The 26,664-nt window shown below is 34.4% G+C and overlaps 1 protein-coding gene across 15 annotated transcripts in view; it reads right to left on the reverse strand.

Annotated features, from left to right (window-relative positions):
* Positions 1 to 1,998: 1,998 nt before the first annotated feature.
* The window catches only part of spz5 (spatzle 5 Toll-1 receptor), a 90,195-nt gene continuing 65,529 nt past the window's right edge, over positions 1,999 to 26,664 (reverse strand). For all 15 annotated transcript variants that reach the window (XM_075305612.1, XM_075305619.1, XM_075305611.1 and 12 more), the window contains 5 exons: positions 23,751 to 23,917; positions 12,618 to 12,932; positions 12,175 to 12,548; positions 12,044 to 12,110; positions 1,999 to 2,370 (listed from right to left, as the gene is read on the reverse strand). In XM_075305612.1, the coding sequence (XP_075161727.1) occupies positions 2,202 to 2,370; positions 12,044 to 12,110; positions 12,175 to 12,548; positions 12,618 to 12,932; positions 23,751 to 23,917 (1,092 nt within the window). In that variant the 3' untranslated portion in view covers positions 1,999 to 2,201. The remainder of the gene's footprint in view (positions 2,371 to 12,043; positions 12,111 to 12,174; positions 12,549 to 12,617; positions 12,933 to 23,750; positions 23,918 to 26,664) is intronic.

The raw sequence follows: 26,664 nt of genomic DNA on the forward strand, positions 1-26,664 counted from the left end.
AATAAAATTTTCACAAAATTTTCTATAGAAATAAAATTTTCTATAGAAATAAACTTTTGACAAAATTTTCTATAGAAATAAAATCTTGGTAGATTATTTTTGGCTCTAGTGGCAACCATGATTATGAACCGAATAAAAATTGAACAACATTTTCTATAGAAATAAAATTTTGACAAAATTTTCTATAGAAATAAAATTTTGGTAGATTATTTTTGGCTCTAGTGGCAACCATGATTATGAACCGATATGGACCAATTTTTGTGTGATTGGACCAATTTTGGTATGGTTGTTAGCGACCATATACTAACACCACGTGCCTAATTTGAACCGGATCGGATGAATTTTGCTCCTCCAAGAGGCTCCGGAGGTCAAATCTGGAGAATGTTTTATATGGGGGCTATATATAATTATGGACCGATATGGACCAATTCTGCCACGGTTGTTAAAGATCATATACTAACACCATGTTCCAAATTTCAGCCGGATCGGATGAAATATGCTTCTCTTAGAGGCTCCACAAGCCAAATCTGGGGATCGGTTTATATGGGGGCTATATATAATTAAGGACCGATATCGACCAATTTGTCCATGGTTGTTCGAGACCATATACCAACACCATGTACCAAATTTCAGCCGGATCGGATGAAATTTGCTTCTCTTTTAGGCTCCGCAAGCCAAATCTGGGCATCGGTTTATATGGGGGCTATATATAATTATGGACCGATGTCGACCAATTTTTGCATGGTTGTTAGAGACCATATACCAACACCATATACCAAATTTCAGCCGGATCGGATGAAATATGCTTCTGTTAGAGGCTCCACAAGCCAAATTTTAGGGTCCCTTTATATGGGGGCTATACGTAAAAGTGGACCGATATGGCCCATTTTCAATACCGTCCGACCTACATCGATAGCAACTACTTATGCCAAGTTTCAAGTCGATAGCTTGTTTCGTTCGGAAGTTAACGTGGTTTCAACAGACGGACGGACGGATCGACTCAGAATTTCACCACGACCCACAATATATATACTTTATGGGGTCTTAGAGCAATCTTTCGATGTGTTACAAACGGAATGACAAAGTTAATATACCCCCATCCTATGATGGAGGGTATAAAAACTTCCTGTGTAGTGAAAACAAAAAAGCATATTTTGGAGGACATTTTTGGAAGCGCTTCTAAAGTTGTGCTTTTGGTTCAACTTCCAATTTTTTTTGCTGGGTACTTTGAACTCCAAGTTTTTCATTCAAACTACGAAATTTTCTTAACTTATTCTTTAAAAAAATAACAAAATATGTCTAGTATGCTATATTTCAAGTTAAACCCTCTTTAAAGTAATGTGTTGAAAAACATCTTCTTTTTTGAATGCTTTTTGGTTTTGTAGTCAATATACAAAAGTCAATGGACGATTTCATTAATTTTGAAGAATTTTTCAGATATTATTAAAGTCAAGTTGACAAATTAGTCAAATATTTCCCATGATATATAGATACCCATTTTTAAGTCGAATCACTTAACTATCAGGACACAACGACTTTATCGAAAAGTTTATCGACGTTTGGATAGATACCCATTTTTAAGTCGAATCACTTAACTATCAGGACACAACGACTTCATCGAAAAGTTTATCGACGTTTGGACAAGGAAAGGAACTTTATATCAGAAAATGCGCCTTCTATGCTAAGTAAAATTCGCATCCGTATTTTAAGAACACGACCTCTTTAGCACCATGATAATATTTTTTTCAGTGTATATAGGATACTTGTTAAAGCCTCAATATGATTATGGCAAAGTTATTATTTTTAAAGCTTCAATATTGTTATGGAAAAATTATTTTTTTTTTTGTGAAGTATTTTGACAGTAAATCAGCATAATGATGATGTGATGAAGTTAGTTATTTTTGGCCTTTAAGTATACTTTCCCAATGCCTACATACATAAAACTACACTGAAACTTTTCCTCGCCCACTTTATATCGATGAATAACAACAAACAAAATTGAAAATTTTATGAAAATGTAATGAAAATTTATTTAAATTTTATATGAAAAATTTCGCTATTGCACTTATAAGGTTTAGTGAAAATAAAAATCGAAATGGTTCAAGGTCAGCTGAATCTCCTACCAATATCGAAATTAATTCAATGAGGAATGCAAATAAAAATAATAATAAAAAAATGCATAATTCTTAAATAGGTTGGTATTAATTGGCTGAAATTGTGCACACACAACAACTTGGGAACCAAAAACTATCCGTATACAGATTTTGTCCATTGCCCTGCAAAGCAATCAGACGTTTTTGTACGAATTTCTGCTCACATCGAGAGTTGTAACCATTCGGCAGTTGGCATAGACTCGTACATGTATTCGAACTGAAAAGAAAAAAATTAAATTAAAGTAAAACATTAGTGTTGTTTTGTAATTTCATATATACAAAAAAATATTTTATTATTTTTATTTTGTCTCTGTTGGTTAAGCTATTTTTGTAGTTTTTATCTAACACTAGCCGAACCCGGCCCACTTCGCTGTGCCTTCTGATTTTTATACTCTGCGCCACACTGTGGAACAGATTAGTGCATATGTTTGCAACACCCTGGAGACGAGATAGACATATGGTGTCTTTGGCAATATTGCTCAGGGCCGACCCCTGAATCAATCTAGTCATGTCTGTCTGTCCTTTTGTCTGTGAACCCATTTTTGTAATCAAATCTAGGTCGCAATTTTAGTCCAATCAACTTCAAATTTGGCACAAGTATGTGTTGTGTGGAATAGAATTCTATCGATTTTGGAAGAAATCGGTTCAGATATAGATATAGCTCCCATACATATCTTTCGCCCGATATGAACTTATATGGCCCCAGAAGCCAGAGTTTGACCCTGATTTGCTTGAAATTTTGCACGAGGAGTACATTTAGTAGTGTCGTCAAGTGTGCAAAATTTAATTGAAAATGCACGCAGAGAAGAAACATGATTGTCACAATCATATTCGAAGAGCAAAATAATATGATAGCAGCTATTTTTGCGGCGACCATGTAACATTTTAACCTGCAACCATGTTGGCTCAGTGAACATGGTTCTAAGAAAAATACAATTGTCCTCGTCTAAAATGTTATTATATTGATAAAAAGAAATTTGTTTCTATTAAAAGACAATGGTCACGATTCAAAATGTTATGTTATTCGTCAAAATGTTTTTCTTCTAGTTAAAAGAACATGGTCACAACCTAAAATGTTTTGATTTTTATGAAAAACCTTTTTTCGTCGTCGAAAAAAGGACGCCACTTGAGAAAAGAAAACATTAAATCAACTTTATTTATTTGTTTTTATTTATTTATAAACTAATTCATTGTTTATTTGTATTTATAATGTCTTGCAAGCAAACATCACATATTTTTACACACTCTAGTTTGGTTCAATTTCAACAATAAGTAATCATTCCATATTTACTTCGTGCCCATCAAACGTACAAACGCAGACATCATGTGACTGCAAATAAAAATAAATTATATCATATATCATAATGCAGAACAAAAACCAGGTACATTCTTTTCAATTACACTTTCCTTTTTTGTATTCACATAAAACCACGTGCCATCTCTGAATAAATAAATTAACACAAAACACAATAATTCCGTATTCTCCGTCCATTCCAAGAAACAATCAACACACGACTGACGCGCAAAATGAAAATCGTGTGTACCTGCTCAATGTTTTTATAAAATTCTTGTCGCTGCAAAAATATTAAAAAAATAAATGGTCACGAAAACAATGTACATGGTCTTTATGGCCATGTAATGGTTGTAGACATGTCTATACGTAAACTATAAAAATACTTTTTTCTCTGCAAAAAAGTAAAAAAAATTGAATGGTCAGGTACATGATTTTCCTGACCATATAATGGTGTCAAATTCTATCATTTAAATAATAGAACATGTTTGCGGCATTTGAGAACCATTTAAATGCTTATTGCCAACATATATTTTTCTCCGCTCGAAAATTATTTTTACAAAGACATATATTTTTCTCCGCTCGAAAATTATTTTTACAAAGACATGGTTTTCGCGACAATTACATACTCTAAATAAGCATTAAATGGATGCGGCAACCATGTCCAAACATCTTTTTTCTGTGCGTGTGGTTCACGTTTAGATATAGCTCTCATATATAAATTTCGTCCGATTTACGCTCATATGATCACAGAGGTCAAATTTTTAATCCGATTTAAGTGAAATTTTGCACAGGGCGTAGAATTAGGATTGTAACTATGCATGCTAAATTTGGTTTGAATCGGTTCAAATTGAGATATATGTTTTTCTGATTTCAGCAGAAATGGACAAAAAACCAACATTTTCTTTGTAAAATCGCCACTGCTAAGTCGAAAACTCATAAGAATGACTCCAATTTTCCTATAATCCTAATACATATCTATCGACCGCTAATTCATAAATACACATTGCTGTAGATTTAAATGTTTCCCATATTTATTGCTAACATTGCGTTCCACCCCAGGACATTAGCCGACTTAAATTTTATGTCTATGATTCTGTAGAAGTAAAAAGTCATGTCCAGATCGAGTCAAATTTAAATGTATGTGTATGGGAACAAAAACCTTTATATAAATCACCCAACACATTTGACAGATTTGATGTGGTATCGATAATGAGAATCTACACAGTGGTGCAGGGTATAAGTCGGTTCCGCCCGACTTTATACTTTCCTTACTTGTTTTTTACTAACATTGTGTTCCATTTCTTGCAATTTTGAACTCCAAGTTTTTTCTTCAAACTACAAAATTTTCTTTAACAAGTGAAAAAACTTAGTTATGTCTAATAAATTTTCTTGTATTTGTCGAAAAATATTTACTTATTTTTATGACAATTATTCAAAATTTTCTAAAATTAACCGAAAGTTTTCTTCCTGGTGGGTTCACTGTTTTTTCAGTGTACGTTCCGATTTGTTTTGACGAAACAAAAAAAGTGCCCGTAATGCGAAAATGATAAACAAAACTCATGCTTTTTATACCCTTCACCACTACTGTGGTACAGGGTATAATAAGTTTGTGCATTTGTATGTAACGCCAAGAAGGAAAAGTCTGTGACCCATCGTTTAGTATACCGATCGTCTTAGAATTAAATTCTGAGTCGATTTAGCGATGTCCGTCTGTCTGTCTGTCTGTTGATGTGTTTTTGTGTGCAAAGTACAGCTCGCAGTTTTAGTCCGATTGTCCTAAAATTTGGTATAGGGTCCTGTTTCGGCTCAAATCCCTATTGATTTTGGAAAAAATCGGTTCAGATTTAGATATAGCTGCCATATATATTTTTCACCGATCTGGTCATAATTGGCGTGTATATCAACCGATCTTCCTCAAATTCCTTACATCCGAATATTTTATGAGTCTCGAAAAACTTGCAAAATATCAGCCAAATCGGTTCAGATTTAGATATAGCTCCCATATATAGCTTTCGCCCGATTTACACTCATTTGCCCACAGAGGCCAAGTTTTTGCTCCGATTTAGTTGAAATTTTGCACAAGGAGTAGAATTAGCATTATAGCTATGCGTGCCAAATTTGGTTGAAATCGGTTCAGATTTAGATATAGCTCCCATATATAGCTTTCTCCCGATTTACACTCAAATGACCACAGAGGCCAATTTTCTGCTCCGATTTAGTTGAAATTTTGCACAGGGAGTATAATTAGCATTGTAGCTATGCGTGCCAAATTTGGTTGAAATCGGTTCAGATTTAGATATAGCTCCCATATATAACCTTCGCCCGATTTACACTCATATGACCACAGAGGCCAATTATTAACTCCGATTTAGTTGAAATTTTTCACAGGGAATAGAATTAGCATTGTAGCTATACGTGCCAAATTTGGTTGAAATCGGTTCAGATTTAGATATATCTCCCATATATAGCTTTCGCCCGATTTACACTCATATGACCACAGAGGCCAATTTTTAACTCCGCTTTAGTTGAAATTTTGCACTGGGAGTAGAATTAGTATTGTAGCTATGCGTGCCAAATTTGGTTGAAATCGGTTCAGATTTAGATATATCTCCCATATATAGCTTTCGCCCGATTTACACTCATATGACCACAGAGGCCAATTTTTAACTCCGATTTAGTTGAAATTTTGCACATATATATGTTTTTCTGATTTCGACCAACATTTTCCTTGTAAAATCGCCACTGCTTAGTCGAAAAGTTGTAAAAATGACTCTAATTTTCCTAAACTTCTAATACATATATATCGAGCAATAAATCATAAATAAACTTTTTCGAAGTTTCCTTAAAATTGCTTCAGATTTAAATGTTTCCCATATTTTTTTACTAACATTGTGTTCCACCCTAGTGCATTAGACGACTTAAATTTTGAGTGTATAGATTTTGTAGAAGTCTATCAAATTCTGTCCAAATCGAGTGATATTTAAATGTATGTATTTGGGACAAACCTTTATATATAGCCCCCAACACATTTGACGGATATGATATGGTATCGAAAATTTAGATCTACAAAATGGTGCAGGGTATAATATAGTCGGCCCGTCCGACTTTAGACTTTCCTTACTTGTTTTTAAATGTCTTTTCTCTTGGTTCCGAATGAATTTTCTCTCCGAATACTCATTTTAATCTTTTTACTTAAGCATATACAATTTTTGGCGGTCTTATATCACAACATATATATGTTTACTCCAAATTTGTAAATTTATACTTGTTTATATTCACACATAGTATTTTTCCAATCTTTAATGGAATTTTCTTTGTGTATATATTTTTTAAGGCGCCAATTGGTTACTTCCATTATTTTACTTCCAGCATACCCTTTATGTCTCTCTTTCTAAACAAATATATGTTTATAGTCTATTTCTAAATTAATATATGTTTGCATCCAAGCATATTATATTTACAAACATTTTATGTCCCAAACATAATATGTTCTAACATATTAACATATATGTCCCAAACATATTATGCTAGTTTATGAACATTATATGCTTGCACTTAAAAATATTGTGTTTAAAAATTTGAGTTCCAAACATATAATTTTTACACCCAAACATATGACCACCGTGAAGTGGTGGTGAGTGGTGGGGCATAACTTTTTGACCAGAGTTCGCTTTTGGTACCCATTGAAATTTACTAAAATACCATATTTTTCAATGCTGCTTTACTAGTAGGAATTTAAATTATAATTTTATTTGGCTAATTGGATTAAATAATATTTACCTGCTTTACAATTTTCCATTTTACTTATATGTTTCAACTGAATACGGCCTGCTTAAACTTTTACTTTACTTGAACGCAACAAAATAGGAAATGCACAATTAGCAACTAGAAACTTTGAAAGCGTGTAAAAAATAGAGGTGTGCACGTGACACGAAATTGTCGTGACTCACGAAAATTTTCGTGATTCGTGCGTGAGTCGTTAGTCACGCTCATGACAACAGCGTGAGTGTGCGTGAGCGTGATTAACAAAACAAAATGTTGTGCGTGAGCGTGAGTCACGAAAATAATATCTTCGTGAGTGTGCGTGAGTAACCAATTATACTCACGAAAATATTCCTGCTCACCAACATAAAACGCTTAAGAGTTAAATTCAATTACAATTTAATGACACCTGGGATGTTAAGAGTTTAATAACGCTCTCGATTTTAATAATGCTCATGTTTTCAGACACTTCGGTAAGGTAAATTTATCATAAAATTATTCGTGAGTCACGATATTTTCCGTGAGTAACGATATATTTCGTGAATCACGGTATTTTTCGTTAGTCACGACGTTTTCGTGCGTGATTTGTATTCAGACATTCATTTTCCCCATAAAATATTGGGCGTTTTGACCGCCTATTTTTTGGGACATAAGACCGCGATGAGGGAGGACATAAAGCCCAAACTAAAATTGGGCGAGGTGACCGCCCCAATGGAGATCATAACGTCCAAAAATCATTATGTCCGTTGGGTAGATCTTATGTCCGTAGATCTAAATTTTCGACACCTATCACATCCGTCAAATGTGTTGGGTGCTATATATAAAGGTTTGTCCCAAATACATACATTTAAATATCACTCGATCTGGACAGAATTTGATAGACTTCTACAAAATCTATAGACTCCAAATTTAAGGCGGCTAATGCACTAGGGTGGAACACAATGTTAGTAAAAAAATATGGGAAACATTTAAATCTGAAGCAATTTTAAGGAAACTTTGCAAAAGTTTATTTATGGTTTATCGCTCGATACACCCTTACAAAAAATCGCTTCTGTAACATATACTCCCAAATATAGTTTGCTTCAAGCATATACATTTTTGGGTATTGCCCAAACATTTATATGTTTGATCTCTTCCAATATATAATATGTTTGAAAGCATATTGGTCTAAACAATATATGTTTGGGTAGTCTAAGTTCCAAACATTTTGTATTTTTGCATCCAAATTCAATAATGTTGTCTTCCAAAAAACAATATGTTATTATGTGAACATATAATATGTTTGGAAGCATTTTGCACCCAAACATATTATATGCTTAAAAAAAATTCTCCCAAACAATATTGTGCTCAAAATTTTATTCATTTATTTATATATTTACAATCATAATGAACTATGAAAATAAACAGGTAATATAGGTGCTAACAACATAGGTTTTCGACCTGTATGCTCAAAATTTTGTTTCTGCCTAATTGTATATTCCCCCACATCTTTCTCACTTCCACGAGATTTTTTAGTTCTTAGCACTTTTTTCTGTGATACAAACATTGTAGAAGAAATTAATCAATATTATGATTTTTTTTATTTTAATTTTACATTTTGCCGGACGGGGATTCGAACAGCGGACCACACAGTTTGTAAGGATCAAAGAAGTAGCAGATCAATTGCCCAAGGAAAAATAAAATTTTAATTTTGTAATAACAAGCAACAACCACCAACTTAATCCAATATCGCTCCCTGTTAAATAGCGCTCCAAGCTACTAAACACATATATGTTTATAGGCTATTTCTAAATTAATATATGTTTGCATCCAAGCATATTATATTTACAAATATTTTATGTCCCAAACATAATATGTTCTAACATATTAACATATATGTCCCAAACATGTTATGCTAGTTTATGAACATTATATGCTTGCACTCAAAAATATTGTGTTTAAAAATTTGTGATCCAAACATATAATGTTTATAGCCAAACATATGAAAAACAGTCTTTTTCATCCGTGTATATATGTATTAGAAGTTTGGGAAAATTAGAGTCATTTTTACAACTTTTCGACTAAGCAGTGGCGATTTTACAAGGAAATTGTTGGTGTTTTAACCATTTTTGTCGAAATAAGAAAAACATATATGTGGGAGCTATATCTACATCTAAACCGATTTCAACCAAATTTGGCACGCATAGCTACAATGCTAATTCTACTCCCTGTGCAAAATTTCAACTAAATCGGAGTAAAAAATTGGCCTCTATGGTCATATGAGTGTAAATCGGGCGAAAGCTATATATGGGAGCTATATATAAATCTGAACCGATTTCAATCAAATTTGGCACGCATAGCTACAATGCTAAATCTACTCCCTGTGCACAATTTAAACCAAATTGGGCCAAAACTCTGACTTTTAGGACCATATTAGTCCATATCGGGCGAAAGATATATATGGGAGCTATATCTAAATCTGAACCGATTTCAATCAAATTTTGCACACTTCACTGCACTACCAATTGTACTCCTAGTGCAAAATTTTAAACAAATTGGGCCAAAACTGTGGCTTTTAGGACCATATTAGTCCATATCGGGCGAAATATATATATATGGGAGCTATATCTAAATCTGAACCGATTTCAATCAAATTTTGCACACTTGAATATACTACTAATTCTACTCCTAGTGCAAAATTTCAACCAAATTCGGCCAAAAATCTGGCTTGTGGGGCCATATAAGTCCATATCGGGCGAAAGATATATATGGAAGCTATATCTAAATCTAAACCGATTTCAATCAAATTTTGTACACTTTACTATACGACTAAGTGTTATGTTTGTACAAGCAAATCGGTATAAAACTCTGGCTGCTGGGTCCATATTAGTCCATATCGGGCGAAAGATATATATGGGAGCTATATCTAAATCTGAACCGATTTCTTCCAAAATCAATAGGGTTCTATTCTGACCCAAATTAGGAACATGTGCCAAATTTGAAGGCGATTGGACTTAAATTGCGACCTAGACTTTGATCACAAAAATGTGTTCACAGGCAGACGGATGGACGGACGGACAGACGGACAGACGGACATGGTTATATCGACTCAGGGACCCACCCTGAGCATTATTGCCAAAGACACCATGTGTCTATCTCGTCTCCTTCTGGGTGTTACAAACATATGCACTAACTTATAATACCCTGTTCCACAGTGTGGCGCAGGGTATAAATATGGGAAGAATAAAGCTATGTTAGAGCCATTTTTATGCAATTGCACAAAAGTTAATTTATGTTATGATTAATCGGGCGATACATGTGTATTATAGGCATAGGATAATTTGAGGCAATTTCTTAACAGTGGCGATTTTGTAAGGATTTTTGCTAGATCTCGCCAAGATAATTGATTAATTGTTCAATTTACACACACGGAATCACATGCTGCTGCGAATTAAGTAGTCTGACGACTCACTGCTGCTGTCGTTGGGACAACGTCCTGCCACGTAGCCTTTATTACTATACTCCTGTAGCGAGGTTAGGACTAACAGTTCCGGAAGTGCACCCAACCCAGATGGTGGATCTGGTTTCAGAGACTGAACAGTATCATGGTCCGGGGTTTCTCTCTATCCCGGCTTGGACCTAACGCAAACGGGGAAAGCTACCCGGGAGGCTCCTGTGGCAGCCACTGGCCGATGAGCTGAAACCATCAGTGCAGAGAACCCGCCGCCGTGAGTTCAAGTGTGAGATCATGAACTATCGTGATTCAAAAAACAAAACTTATTGGCTCATAATTATAACCTTCTTACACGCAAAGGAAAAAACCGTTTGGAAAACGTGTACCGAAAACGTTTTTCTTTTGTTAGAGTTTTTTGAATTGCTTCGAAAATTTTAAACTTTTATCACCAAAAAAATTCGTTTGTTACAAAATTTTTATTTTTTCAATAAAAAAAGTTATTTTTGAAACAACAACACAGTCCATTTCGTTTATATCAAACACTGTTCTTTTCTGACTTTTGGTCTTTAATAAGACACATTTTACAGTTCACAATTTAATATACTACAATGTAATGTTGAACATTTTTTCGGAATCTTCCGAACATATCTGGAATATATGTAAAAAAAAAAACTTTGGTCGAAGCAGGGATCGAACCCACGATCCTTGGCATGCAAGTCGGACGTAGCAACCACTGCTCCACGGTGGCAAACTAAATATTTGTTTCTGTTAAATAAACTTTGTTTATTCGGTCCATGGGCGCCGCAAGCTATGCTATATAAATATATATTTATATATATTTATCTATTGATGACCATAACAGGTACATAGCTCAGTGGTTAGTGTGTTGGCTTACAAAGTGCATGGTCCGCGGTTCGATTCTCCGTCCAGGCGAAAGGTAAAAAATTTTAAAAATGTATAAAATCGTATAATTTCTTCTACATTGTTGGTATTACAGGAAAAGGTGTTAAGAACTAAAAAACCTCGTGGATGTGAGAAAGATGTGAGGGAAAATACAATTAGCAAGAAAACAATGTTTTTTTGTTTTTTGGGTTTGTCCTTATGAAATTGTTTTTACATCCTGGAAAAGAATAAACGTTTATTACAAAAAGTATATACTTTTCTTCCAAATACACTTCCTTACAGCGAAAAGCAAATGAGAAACGAACTTTGTTTGTTCGTTTGGGAGGAAAGAATTATTTTTTTGCGTGTAGATGAATTACTTCACACATCATAATGCATACATTTTCTTTGAGTGTACATAGAAAATTAGCTTCTCGATAAGTTTGTAGGATTAAAAATTCTATTCAAATTACTATGGACATCCGAAAACCATTAACTCTTCACAATTCAAATACTTACGCGCACAGTTCAGCTTTAACCATTTGACGAGCTGTGCTGGCTTCGTTGACCACAAACATCCAATTTCCTGAAACAGAAGAAGCAATGCGCCATGAATGTTGTATTTGGTTGTCTACCGGTTACCAACTTACCTTTGCTATTTAAGGCGGCTTGTGGAGTTATAAATTGAGAAGTGGTTGGACAAAGTGAAGTGCGACCAGGACTTTGACGTCGCACACGCGACTTTTGTCCTCGGTCAACTCCTACAATATCCAAGAGATCCATATTGAGAGAGACATCACGTGTCGATACTGGATGGTTTGAAGCATCAGCGCCATCTATGGTATCAATGATGAGGGACTTGTTAGTTTCATTTTCTTTGACTTTCCTGCTAAGGTCGCGTACAATTCGCTTCAACCACAAGGTGGGATTATTAGGAGTCGTCTTCGAGTTGCCATTACCAAAAGAAGACATTTGATTCTTATTGAAATTAAGGCGCTGACCTGCCGATGTATATAGAAGAAATCTGTAAAGTAAGATCAAAGGTTATAGCAACAAGTCAAAATATGTTATATCCACACACCAAGATACTTACGTGGGTCCCTCCGTGGTAGAAGACGACTTGGTGGTGTATTGGTAAGGATCATCATTGTAGTTGTTTGCAGATCCACTGCTTATACTGCTAGAAGAGCTACTGCTACTACTACTACTACTGCTGCCAAAGGGCGGTGTGTCATAGCTGTACCCATTGAAATCTTTGCCATTATTGTGTTGGGGGAATATGTAAGCTGGGTCATAGAACACTGGCGTTTCATGCCACGCCACTGTCGCAAAATCATCCCAAGTCTCATCGACCAGTAGATTTTTTGCCTCGTATCCCCACTTGTGAACAAGGTGCTTAATGACATATCTGAAAGAGAGTAAGACCTCTGTTAAACGATTTAAATTTGACGTACACTGCTAGAATGAATTGTTTGTTTAGTAAAGAAGAATTTCGTTACTACGGCCTTTTTTTGTAATTGTCTTTATGACGTAATTAGTGAGCTCCCACATACAGTATGGCTGATATGTGAACTTCAGGTTGCTATCATTTCTAAGCCACTCGTCTGGCAGCTGACAGACTTATTACAGGGACAGTTTATTTTATTGTTTACAAGGTTATAAAAACATTTTAATTTTTTGAATTCAAAAATAAAGTGATTCATGATGGAATTCAAGGTTGATCGTGTGATTGGTTTATATCAAGATCTTTTGTTTACCTGGGATAGCGGAAATTTTCCCAGGATCCCGCTCAAAAAAAAATTCCTTTGATAAGGCGTAGCGTGGTATAATTTCATAGTGTTTCAAAGCTTCTCGGACTCAGCTATAAAAAGGAGGTCCATTTTCATTGAGCTAAACATGAAATAGGGCAACAATCAACGATAAGAGAGAAGTTCACCACTGTGGTATTAGAATGGACTGAATAGTCTAAGTGAGCCAGAAATAACGGGCAGCCACTATACCTATTTAACCTATGGTACTCTTTTTGGAAATCAGGAAATTAGAAACAGCCTAAGGCTATAGAGTTCTATGATGCTATGTGGAAAACTAACAATGAAAAATCGTGTTCATATCTAAAGCGGGAAAGTCCTCTCCAGAGTGCGAAGGATTTCCAACCAATCAGCATATCCTAATTCCTGGAGAGGCTGATAGTCATTTATCTTAGAACTAGTATTGATTCTAGACTGTTCTCGAAACGACAACATGCTTACTCGAAGTGCAGACCTACTAAGACCTCATTGCATGAACTAGTCAGCTTTATTGAAACTCATTATCTGTTAATGAACACACAATCGTGGCTTTTCTAAATAACGTAGGGACATAACTACAAAGAAAAAAAAGTAGCTCGTAATTTATGGCAAATTTTGAACTTCAATTTAGTTAGGCGCATCTCTACCCAGGTAGTTCAAATTTCAAAAATTTTATGAAAATCTCGTAATAATTATTATTTTTAACTCTTTTGCAGTTCAAGCGACTCTTTAAAATTAGTTACAAATTTTACTTAAAGTGGTGAACTCCGATATAGTTTGAAATTACAAAGATTTGGTAATTATTTCGTGCCAGTAACGAAATTTTTACTTACACGTACTTTACTTTTTTTGTCATTGTACCATTCGAGCTCGATATTAAATGGATTGACAACTCTGAATGTTGATCCAGGGATACTTACTACACACTAGGTTAGGTTAGGTTAAAGTGGTAGCCCGATTTATTTTCAGGCAATCTCCAAAGGAGGAGTTCAATCACCTCTTCTGGTTGTCCTAGAAAAACGTCCACAGAGAACCCTCAGGATGACTGATAAATATTTTTTAATATTGGGGACGCTAAATTTTTCTTTTTTTTTCACACTAATACACCTTAGAATATTGTTATGTATACTTATATGTTATTTTAATTAAATTTAATTTAATACATATTAATAACAATACTGTAATAATCTAACCATGTTACTCCAGTACTATAATTTATAAGATGTAATCTTGTTGTACTGGAAATACCATTCAATAAATGAAATGAAATGAATGTGCATAGGAGAATGGTCTAGGGGTAAATCCTGCAATGACAGAATTAGTCGTGTACTGCAAAGAACGCAAAATTCCCACGGTAAATACTATATCCTTAAGTGGCATTGAAATTGAAATTGAACTATGCATAATATTGAAGAAAAGCCACGGTAGCCTTGTACTCGTGCAAAAAGGCAATAGGAAACAAGTGGGTACTAAAACACAAAATTGTGCATTGGCTCTACACGAAAGTGGTTATGGTGTTGTGGTCTGGTGGACGGTATTTCAGCAGCCGATAAGTTAGATAAAGTTCTGCTGACGGAGTGCTTGTGTATCTCAGGCACATTCAGTAAGATCAGGGATCCCTTAATGTCATGCTGCATCTATTGCTTTTAGGCATATTGACCAAACAGTCAGCCGCAACAATGGATATACGGTTGCGAGCTATCGCTATGGTCTGAAAAAAGGACGATCACTGTGCGGTCCTCAAAATAATGCCAGATTTGGCAAACGTCGAAACCGCATTTCGACAAAAAGTTTGAAACTCTAATTCCCAACAGTGAGGCGTGGTGCATATATACCCCGGGGAATAAACATTATATTTACCAAGGGCTCCAAATTGGATGTACAAGTTGGTGTCGGAGCCTACCCTACTGGAGAACCTTTGAAATCCTCTAACAACCATATCGGCCCAAAGTAAAGAAGTCTTAACTCTAGAAAGCTTAACCTATCAAAAATACCGGATAAGCTAAACATACATCTGTGGGACGTATCATAGTTAGTCATCATGTGGACAAAATTTGAGGATTTTAGTTTTAAATTTATTTATTTACACACGCAAAAAAAAACGTTTGGAAAACGTGTACCGAAAACGTTTTTCTTTTGTTAGAATTTTTTGAATTGCTTCAAAAATTTTAAACTTTTATCACCAAAAAAATTCGTTTGTTACAAAATTTTTATTTTTTCAATAAAAAAAATTATTTTTGAAACAACAACACAGTCCATTTCGTTTACATCAAACACTGTTCTTTTCTGACTTTAGGTCTTCAATAAGACACATTTTACAGTTCAAAATTTAATATAGTACAATGTAATGTTCAACATTTTTTCGGAATCTTCCGAACATATCTGGAATATATGTAAAAAAAAAAAAAACAAAAAAAAACTTTGGTCGAAGCAGGGATCGAACCCACGACCCTTGGCATGCAAGTCAGATGTAGCAACCACTGCTCCACGGCGCCAAACTAACTGTTTGTTTCTGTTAAATAAACTTTGTTTATTCGGCTCGTGGGCGCCGCAAGCTATGCTATATAAATATAATTTATATGGATAATTATCTATTGATGACCACAACAGGTACATAGCTCAGTGGTTAGTGTGTTGGCTTACAAAGTGCATGGTCCGCGGTTCGATTCTCCGTCCAGGCAAAAGGTAAAAAAAATTTAAAAATTTATAAAATCGTATAATTTCTTCTACATTGTTGGTATTACAGGAAAAGGTGTTAAGAACTAAAAAAACTCGTGGATGTGAGAAAGATGTGAGGGGAAATGCAATTAGCAAGAAAACAATTTTTTTGAGTAAGTCTTTATGAAATTGTTTTTACATCCTGGAAAAGAATAAACGTTTATCACAAAAAGTACATACTTTTCATCCAAATACACTTCCTTACAGCGAAAAGCAAATGAGAAACGAACTTTGTTTGTCTAAAATTTCGTTTGGGAGGAAAGAATTATTTTTTTGCGTGCACTGATTCTATATACAAATCCTTATCATTTAAAGACGTTTTTGGCTAAACTTTTATTTATTGTGTAACAAAAAAAATCCAACTTCCAACAATGGCAGTTATGCGATTAAAACCTATTAGAAATATTTTGCATGTGATCCATGGTTTGTCCCTATGTGCTAGTTTCTATTGTAAAATTTTCGTCTGTCCCTAATGGAAAATGCCCATTGTTATCACTGGCACACACCAGACGATCACAGTTCACCAATTGTATTTCGTATATTTTAAGGTTTATATCATTTATTGAGTGGTCAATCGTGTTAAAGCTATTAAATGCATTCCAAAGTGGCGTCTTTATCATCAGCAATTAATCGAGATTACAGTTCCAAGGGTGAAGTTGTGCGTAATTCGGTATAACCAGATTGTAACATTTCCATTAGTATTTTATGGTCATTTAAATGGACCCATCAAAAACCCGATTGTACGTAGATCGCTGAACCCAACTGCATTCCAATGCATATGGGTTTCCATTGCATTCTTTGGTCACAAATCCAATAAGAAGACCTATTAATATGCCATTATTTTTTGTGTCTATTTTTAGAAAACTTTCTGGCTTACAAACCCATCATCAAGCAGGCGTGTGCCCACATACCACAATACTGGTCTGGAATTCCATTGACGTAGTATGCAAATCACCAGAAGAGCAATCGACAAAAACAAATCGTAAATATGTCATATTCCAAATTGATTCAAATAAATTCCGATAACGAAAGAATGTTTATAGTCATACCCGTGATTCATACCACACTTGGGGATGATGATGCCCATCAAAAAGCTCTTCTTAATACGGATGATATTAAGTAATAACCAATTAATTCGATCGATCGATAGATCGTCTGCCATAGAATTATTTTGCCATTTTTCATTTGTTGTTGTTGTCTTTCATATTGTGACAGGGGGAATGTAAACTGGTTTCCGATTTATAACAAAGAGAAACCAAAAAACAAATCATCAACAACACCAACAACAAAATCTATTAACTTAGTCAACCGGTGGAGAGAAAAATGTTAGAGCTTTGTTGTATTTAATGCCTACGCTTAGACGTTTGGAGAAACAATCAGCAGTTAGAAGCAAAAATCCCCAGTTCAGGCCATAAATTTCGAAGACAACAAAAATACAAGTGCCATATTTTATCAACGATTTTTTTCGAGCTGTCAAAGCAAGTTTAGTAGGTCAAGGAATTTTGATAAGTCTACACATATCCAATTTTTCACAGTGTTTTGCATCCAATTTTTGGATAGGAGGATAAGATTATAAAGGGTGATTCTTTTGAGGTTAGGATTTTCATGCATTAGTATTTGACAGATCACGTGGGATTTCAGACATGGTGTCAAAGAGAAAGATGCTCAGTATGCTTTGACATTTCATCATGAATAGCCGAACGATCTGCCACAACGTCGAATTTTCAGTGAATGGGCCCTAGAAAAGTTGGCAGAAAATCCGCTTTTTTATCGACAAATTTTGTTCAGCGATGAGGCTCATTTCTGGTTGAATGGCTACGTAAATAAGCAAAATTGCCGCATTTGGAGTGAAGAGCAACCAGAAGCCGTTCAAGAACTGCCCATGCATCCCGAAAAATGCACTGTTTGGTGTGGTTTGTACGCTGGTGGAATCATTGGACCGTATTTTTTCAAAGATGCTGTTGGACGCAACGTTACGGTGAATGGCGATCGCTATCGTTCGATACTAACAAACTTTTTGTTGCCAAAAATGGAAGAACTGAACTTGGTTGACATGTGGTTTCAACAAGATGGCGCTACATGCCACACAGCTCGCGATTCTATGGCCATTTTGAGGGAAAACTTCGGAGAACAATTCATCTCAAGAAATGGACCGATAAGTTGGCCACCAAGATCATGCGATTTGACGCCTTTAGACTATTTTTTGTGGGGCTACGTCAAGTCTAAAGTCTACAGAAATAAGCCAGCAACTATTCCAGCTTTGGAAGACAACATTTCCGAAGAAATTCGGGCTATTCCGGCCGAAATGCTCGAAAAAGTTGCCCAAAATTGGACTTTCCGAATGGACCACCTAAGACGCAGCCGCGGTCAACATTTAAATGAAATTATCTTCAAAAAGTAAATGTCATGGACCAATCTAACATTTCAAATAAAGAACCGATGAGATTTTGCAAATTTTATGCGTTTTTTAAAAAAAAAAAGTTATCAAGCTCTTAACAAATCACCCTTTATGTCCCGTATTCTAGAAATATTCTTGAATACAATGAAACCTCTCAAATTTGAACACTCTGATAACCGAACACCTCTCAAAAGTGGGCAATTGTCGTGAGAAGTTTGCTATTTAACACATTAAAATTAACCTCTCAAATATGGACAAAATGTAGGCGACCGCGGGTATCCACTTCTGGGAGGTTTCACTGTACTCGTACACCAGCTCTTATGCCTGGATCTATGTAGGCAGACATACCGATTTTGCTGTGGACATAGACATTACCCAGCAAAATATTGGGAAGTTTTTTCTAAGTCATTACATTAATAATGTATGTTACATCGAAAAATTCTCTTTCAGAGATGGACTTGATTTTCACTTCACAAGAAGTTCTTTTGATGTGATATATAAAAATTCCTTATTTTCGCCAAAAAAGGTTTCGAATGTTTTTTTGCACCAATATTAGAAGAACGCTGTATGGCCTCTGAAAGTCAAAATTAAAATTTACGACAATTAAATGTCGCAAAGAAAACAGTTTAAATGGAAAAAATATATGCCTATAATAACAAATTAAAAACGATGTATAACATAAAAGATATTTGATAAAAAATTTACCGCTGGTGAGATTTGAACCTGCGTTTGTGGCGTCTCGTCTCGTAAATATTATATAATCGGCCTCTTAAGGCTTAAATATGTGGCAATAAATAAATTTCTATATAAATAAAATGGAGTGTATATTCGTAATCGATAAACTCAAAATTACTGGACTGATTTTGACCAAATAGTAAATTCATGCTATATGGGCCGTGAGGTATGTTCCGGTTTGTTTGTCCGACAATATTTATTTATTTCTTTTTTTATACCCTCCACCATAGGGTGGGGGGTATATTAACTTTGTCATTCCGTTTGTAACACATCGAAATATTGCTCTAAGACCCCATAAAGTATATATATTCTGGGTCGTGGTGAAATTCTGAGTCGATCTAAGCATGTCCGTCCGTCCGTCTGTTGAAATCACGCTAACTTCCGAACGAAACAAGCTATCGACTTGAAACTTGGCACAAGTAGTTGTTATATATGTAGGTCGGATGGTATTGCAAATGGGCCATATCGATCCACTTTTACGTATAGCCCCCATATAAACGGACCCTCAGATTTGGCTTGCTGAGCCTCTAAGAAAAGCATACTTCATCCGATCCGGCTGAAATTTGGTGCATGGTGTTGGTATATGGTCTCTAACAACCATGCAAAAATTGGTCCACATCGGTTCATAATTATATAGCCCCCATATAAACCGATCCCCAGATTTGACCTCCGGAGCCTCTTGGAGGAGCAAAATTCATTCGATCCGGTTCAAATGTGGAACGTGGTGTTAGTATATGGTCTCTAACATCCATGCAAAATTGGTACACATAGGTTCACAATTATATATAGGCCCCTTATAAACCGATCCCCAGATTTGACCTCCGGAGCCTCTTGGAGGAGCAAAATTCATCCGATCCGGTTCAAATTTGGAACGTGATGTTAGTATATGGCCGCTAACAACCATACCAAAATTGGTCCATATCGATCTATAGTTATATATAGCCGATCTCCAATCACACAAAAATTGGTCCATATCGGTTCATAATCACGGTTGCCACTCGAGCCAAAAATAATCTACCAAAATTTTATATCTATAGAAACTTTTGTCAAATTTTTATTTCCATAGAAAATTGTGTCAAAATTTTATTTCTATAGAATATTTTGTTAAAATTTCATTTCTATAGAAAATTTTGTCAAAATTTTATTTCTATAGAAAATTTTGTCAAAATTTTATTTCTTTAAAAACTTTTGTTAAAATTTTATTTCTATAGAAATTTTGTCGAAATTTTATTTCTATAGAAAATTTTGTTAAAATTTTATTTCTATAGAAAATTTTTTCAAAATTTTATTTTTATAGAAAACTTTGTCAAACTGAATTATACGTATTTAATCGGTATTTTTTTGTTTTAATATATACCACGTATGGACTTACTTACCATTTAGAAGACGGTGTTAGGAGGTTTTAAGATACCTTGCCATTGGCAAGCGTTACCGCAATTCAACTAATTCGATTGTGAATGGCAGTGTTTAGAAGAAGTTTCTATGCAATTCATGGTGGGGGGTACATAAGCTTCGGCCTGGCCGAACTTACGACCGTATATACTTTTTTTTAACCCTAGCAAACTATGTAGTTCTTTGGGTTTTGCTCGATGGAATTGAGCGGTAAGCCTATGCTGCATTTCGCCCAAGGGGTAGGGTGCTTAATAAGCCGACACAATCTGGACACCTCTTTTCATGAAAAGTGCTTGTGAAAGAAATTTAATTTTTTTATTGAAGGTTATTGAAGAAAGTAATCAAGCTACATGGAAGACAGCCTCCCCACCCCAGCAATAACAAAAAAAAAATAAATTCATGAAAAAGGTACTACAGTAAAAAATATCACGACCACGTGCAAATATTGGTTGCCGTGATCAGCTCCCAAATCATATGAGTGTGCTAAGCTTACAACAGACACAAAGAGAGCGTGCCGAAGGCAACGACCAATCCCGAAATCGAATGTCACGCTTACGGCAATATTCTTTACAAGAAAATAGCGAAATACGGAACAATGTGCTGCGAGAAGAGCCTTTAGAGCAGGCATACACAATATCAATCGCATTTCTTTTATGCCTCTTGCATTTAATTACGATCCGATTAATTAAGTTTAACAAGTACATACGACCCCAAGTTCTGCCGGGAGTTTTTAGGTGAATTCAATGATAGATACCGTCCCAAACAGATAGGTTCAAATCATATACTTCCCAAAGTTCCCGAAACAAGCCAAAGAAATCAAATCGGGAGATCGGTCTATGTGGGGGCTTTACCAAAACATAAACCGATAAAACCAAATTCTACCCACACAGAAAAAAATTTCACGAAAATTTTTCCAATTAAAATCTTAATTGAGTTTTAAAAAATATTCAATTAAAAATTTAATTGAATAAACAAATTTTTTTATTGAAATAAAAATCAATCACACAAATTAATAGTATCAATTAATTTTTTAATTGGATCAATTAATTTTTTAATTGACCGTCAATTAATTTTTTAATTGATACTATCATTTCTGTGATTGAAGACATTTCAATTAAAAAAATAATTGGATCAATTAATTTCGTGATTGAATCAGAAAAATATTTTTTTGTGTGCAGGTCTTTTTGGACCTAAAATTCCGCTAGAATTTGAACTTCGTGGGTAGAACGGTCTAAAACAGCTATACATTTCCCATTTCAGGCAAATCGGATAAACATTGGGGTGTCTAAACGCTCATAAAATCAAATCGAGAGATTTGTCTATACACTAAAAAAAAATAATTCTTTCATCCCAAACGAAATTTTAGACAAACTAAGATCGTAAGGAAGTTTATTTGGAAGAAAAGTATAAACTTTTTGTGTTTATTCTTTTCCAGGATGTGAAAACAATTTCATAAAGACTAACTAAAAAGACAACTAAAAAAACAATCTTTTCTGGCTAATTGCATTTTTCCTCACATCTTTCTCAATTCCACGATGTTTTTTTAGTTCTTAGCACATTTTTCTGTAATACAAACAATGTAGAAAAATTTTTTCGATTTTATAAATTTTTTTTAATTTTACCTTTCGCTTGGACGGAGAATCGAACCGCGGACCATACAATTTGTAAACCAACACAAAATGGACTGTGTTTTTGGTTCAAAAATAGTTTTTTTTTTATTGAAATAATAAAAATTTTGTAACAAAAGATTTTTTTTTGTAATAAAAGTTTAACATTTTCGAAGAGATTAAAAAAAAAACTCTAACAAAAGAAAAACGTTTTCGGTACACGTTTTCCAAACGTTTTTTTTTTTCTTTACGTGTATGGACCGATTGAAGACAAAATACGAGTTTTTGCGAGATTTCACGATTATTGTGTCATTATTGAAGTCTGTAGCTTGATTACAACGAACAGATAGGCGGACAGGTTATATAGTCTCACAATTTCTTACTGATCAAGAATATATTTACTTTATATAGTTGCATATCGACTTTTCGATGTACTATGGAATGACAAACTTATTACACTCCCATCACAATTCTACAATAGCACGCGGACGAAAAAGACTGTTTTCCATACATTTATTTAGGTGTAAAAATTATGTGTTTGGAACTCAAAATTTTTACCACATTATTTTAAGTGCAGGCATATAATGTTCATAAACTAGTATAAAATGTTTGGGACATATATGTTAGTATGTTAGGACATACATATGTTAATATGTTCTCCGACATACAGTTCAAAATAATATAAAAAATTAGGAGCCAGCGACGCGGCTCTAATAAAAACTATTTTTCATGTTAGCCTGTTATTCAGTACAGGTGATTAATTGATATTGATAAAAATAAGAAGTTAAATTGGTGAAAAAGTATTTTTTTTTACTTTTTTAAATTTCTTCATTCAAATGAACTTCTAAAGCAAGGCAAAGGATCCAAAATTGGAGTACTTACGTCCTATAACAAGCCCATGTCAAATTCATTGGAGATAATCAAAGTTTGCACTACTTCCGGACCACAATTTGGGTATCCAAACTAGTTTTTTTGAAAGCTCCTTTTAGTTGGGATATTATTGTGGTTTTACTTTACAGTGCGTTAATTAATTTTATGAAAAAGAACATCAAGCTTAACGCCAACTAAGTACTCAACAGTTTTTGGATCTAACGTTATTATTGACTATCGATTGTGCCCATTCGTCTATCTCGTGTTACAATCGATCGATCGATAGGTGTCTTCTTCTCTCAAAAAGTATGGAAAACCAGTCTTTTTTCTCATTTGGCGTTTTATTGTTGTTGCTGGTCAGGTAGGTCATTTATCACATTGTATTAATGTCTTCTTTATGGCGGCGACAACGATAAATTGTACTTGGTTGTCTAGTCATTGCATGGCTCATGTGGTCCGTAGTTTCTCTGTAAGAAAACGACCTCAAAGCCATCGACGTGGGAGATGGCAATTTGCTCATACTAAATGAACAAGAAAACACACAGTTGAATTTATAGCTTTCCGGGTGAGGAAGGACGGACATGCTGGTTTAGCATGTGAACTTGTCTTTGAATTTAGGAATTTCCAAGACATGGCCCGTGTCTATGGCCAAATATTACATAAGAATTTGAAGCGTATTTTTTGCTGAATCGATGACAACAAACGCACTTTTTACTTACGTTGGATAGTTATCTATGTGCTCGCAGTAGGTCTTTCCTGGTCGGGCACAGGAGGGTGTTTGGCCTGGTGGTGCTGGTAAAAATCGGCATGGCGGTGCACCATATAGTCCACACGGGGGTGGTGTGTGTGCCGTACAGCTGATTATATATGTTGTAAAAACTAATATCTGAAAAGAGACGAGAAGATAAAAATCAATTAGGAGAGCGATGTTTGTAAAATCATAAACCATAAAAAGCCCTCATCAATCCGATATAGCGAGATTTAAATCCACCATTACTAAAGATTTTTAGTGGAAGTGGAATGAAATTAGAAATAAATAAGAAAGAGCTATAGTCGGGCTTATCCGAGTATATGGTGCGCTGAACTGAAACTGTACTTATACACGCAAAGAAAACAAAGATGTTTGGAAAATGTCTATAGAAAGTTTATCACATAAACCTTTTTTTATTACAGAAATAGACTGTTGGCTTACAAAGTCCGCAGTTTGAGTCCGCGTTCAGGCGAAAGGTAAAGTAAAAAAATCATAAAATCAAGGACTAAGGACTAAATAAACCTCCTTGAAGTGAGAAAGATGTGAACGAAGATGCAACTAGACAGAAAACTAAAAAAATATTGGGTTATGTCAGCATTATGTTCGCTTTTCGCGTTTACTTTATTAAAATAGTTCAATATAAATCAGATAAATTAAATCAATTAGTGCACAGTTTCTTGTTCCTCTAGATTTCGGGAAGACTTTACAGGAATGTATGATTTTCAACTCGAAAACCGAACATAATACCCAACTTTACAGCGAAAAGCAAATGGGAAACGAGGAATTATCGAGGAATTTCGTTCATGAATTGCATTGCCAAAGTCATGATGGCTTTTCAACTGGGTGGACAAAAATTAGGTTTCGGTTTAATATCAGGCCGGATTTAGGAGAAATTACTCCACAACAGATAATATATAAAGCCAAGCTGCTATCGTCCACCTGAAATTGGCCGAAAAAAAAAATAAAGTCTACACTTTTTTCGTCGACTTTAAGGTATTTTTGATATTTGATAAAATAGCGAGATCGTCACTTATTTATAAAGTGCACACTGCAGGTGGTTCGTCAAAGTTTGTGAATGTGATGATGTACAGTGGGGAAAAAATGATTCAATTTGTAAGATGAATATTCCGAAATGTTTTCTCCATAAGGAGTTAGCATAAAGAGCCCAAAATTAAGTTATCTCTCCCAGCCAGATCTATACTAAAGGCTGTGGAAAGATTCATTCGCCCGAATCGAAACATGTACAGTCCAGGCGTTCCTTAATCATGTTCCTTAATCTAAATCTGTCCATAAAGCTCGATTAATAATTGTAAAATTAGACATAATGCATTTGGACGTTAATTGCCTGTTTCGGTATCAGGCTAACATGAAATATAAGAATGTGATAAATAATATATACAAATGTACAACATCAGCGGTGTGGAATGGCGAGGAGATATCCGAATGCTTTGATACGAATGTAGGAGTCAAACAAGAATGTTTATTATCCCCCTTGTTATTCGCATTGTATGTAAATGACTTGTAACAATATTTGGATAACAGGCTCAACATTGATCAGTAGAATATCAGAATTCTACTATACACAGACGATATTGTCATTTTGGCTGATGATATACAGTGACTCCCAGCGAAATGGCCCTAGATTTGGTTTTCCCTATTATTTTATAAAACATGTATTCAAATTTTGAAATTTGACCCACATTTTTGTAATGACTAATGCATTTACATTTATAATAACTGAAAAATGTCTCTTTATAAACATAAGAATAAAATGGGTAAGTGAAATTTAGGATAAATGTCAAAACTGCATGTACCACTGAAAATGGCCCACCATAAATGTTACATTAAATAACGGTACAGGGTATGCCAACACTGTTAGAAAAAATATGTTTTTCATATGTTTCGATATAAACAAAATGTGTTTCGGACACAATTTTTAAACACAATATATTTAAGTGCAAACATGTAATGTTCCCAAACTAACACTAAGGCCAAAAATTGTATATGCTTAAGTCTAAATATTATTTAATTTGAATATTAGAATGAGTATTCGAAATAAAGAGAATAGAGATTCAGAACCAAGAGAATAGACAGTTGAAAAAAAAACACAGCATGTGTTTTCGTCTTGAAAGCAGCATTTTACGTATGTGTGGACAAGTGTTTTGTTTATCATTTTGGCGTTATGGATACACTATTTTTCTTGGTTCGTTAAAAGAAACCGGAACGTACGAGGAGTAAGTCAAAATATTCAGGCAAAGTAAATTAAAAAAAAAAAAACAAAAAAAAAACGGTGGAAAATATACACAAATTACAAAGAGATATTCATAAAAATAACGAAAGGCCATTATACTCTTTTTAGAGTTGGGACAGTAAAATGAAAAAAGGAGGAAATAGTGAAAAATTAAAAAATGTATAAGAACAAAGTTTAGTTCCTCTTTATTAATAAGTAGTCCAAGAGGAGTTGATGGACACCTTCAAATATAAAAGCGGGCATTAATTTCGAGTTTTGCAGCTAAAATATTTGAAAAAGTTTATTTTCTTTAGAATTAATTATTAAAGAAAAGTAAAAAGCAAAACAGGGTCATTTTAGAGCGATAATGCCAACTTAATACCGGCCTTAAAGGTAAAAATTAAATTAAGTACAAAACACGATAAGGTGTTAAATGCTAGTAAAAAACTGTTCACGCCTAAATAAATGTATGTGTATATTATAAAATTATTTATGTATGTTTATACTCGACTCCACGTTCTTCTTTTGTTAGAGTTTTTGAATTCCTTCCAAAATTTCAAACTTTTACACCAAAACAGTTTTTTATTACAAAATTGTTATTTTTGCAATAAAAAATAATATTTTATCCAAAAGCTCAGTCCATTTCGTTTAT

This window comes from Haematobia irritans, chromosome 4 (assembly GCF_050003625.1).
Source record: "Haematobia irritans isolate KBUSLIRL chromosome 4, ASM5000362v1, whole genome shotgun sequence".
NCBI classification, from domain to species: domain Eukaryota; kingdom Metazoa; phylum Arthropoda; class Insecta; order Diptera; family Muscidae; genus Haematobia; species Haematobia irritans.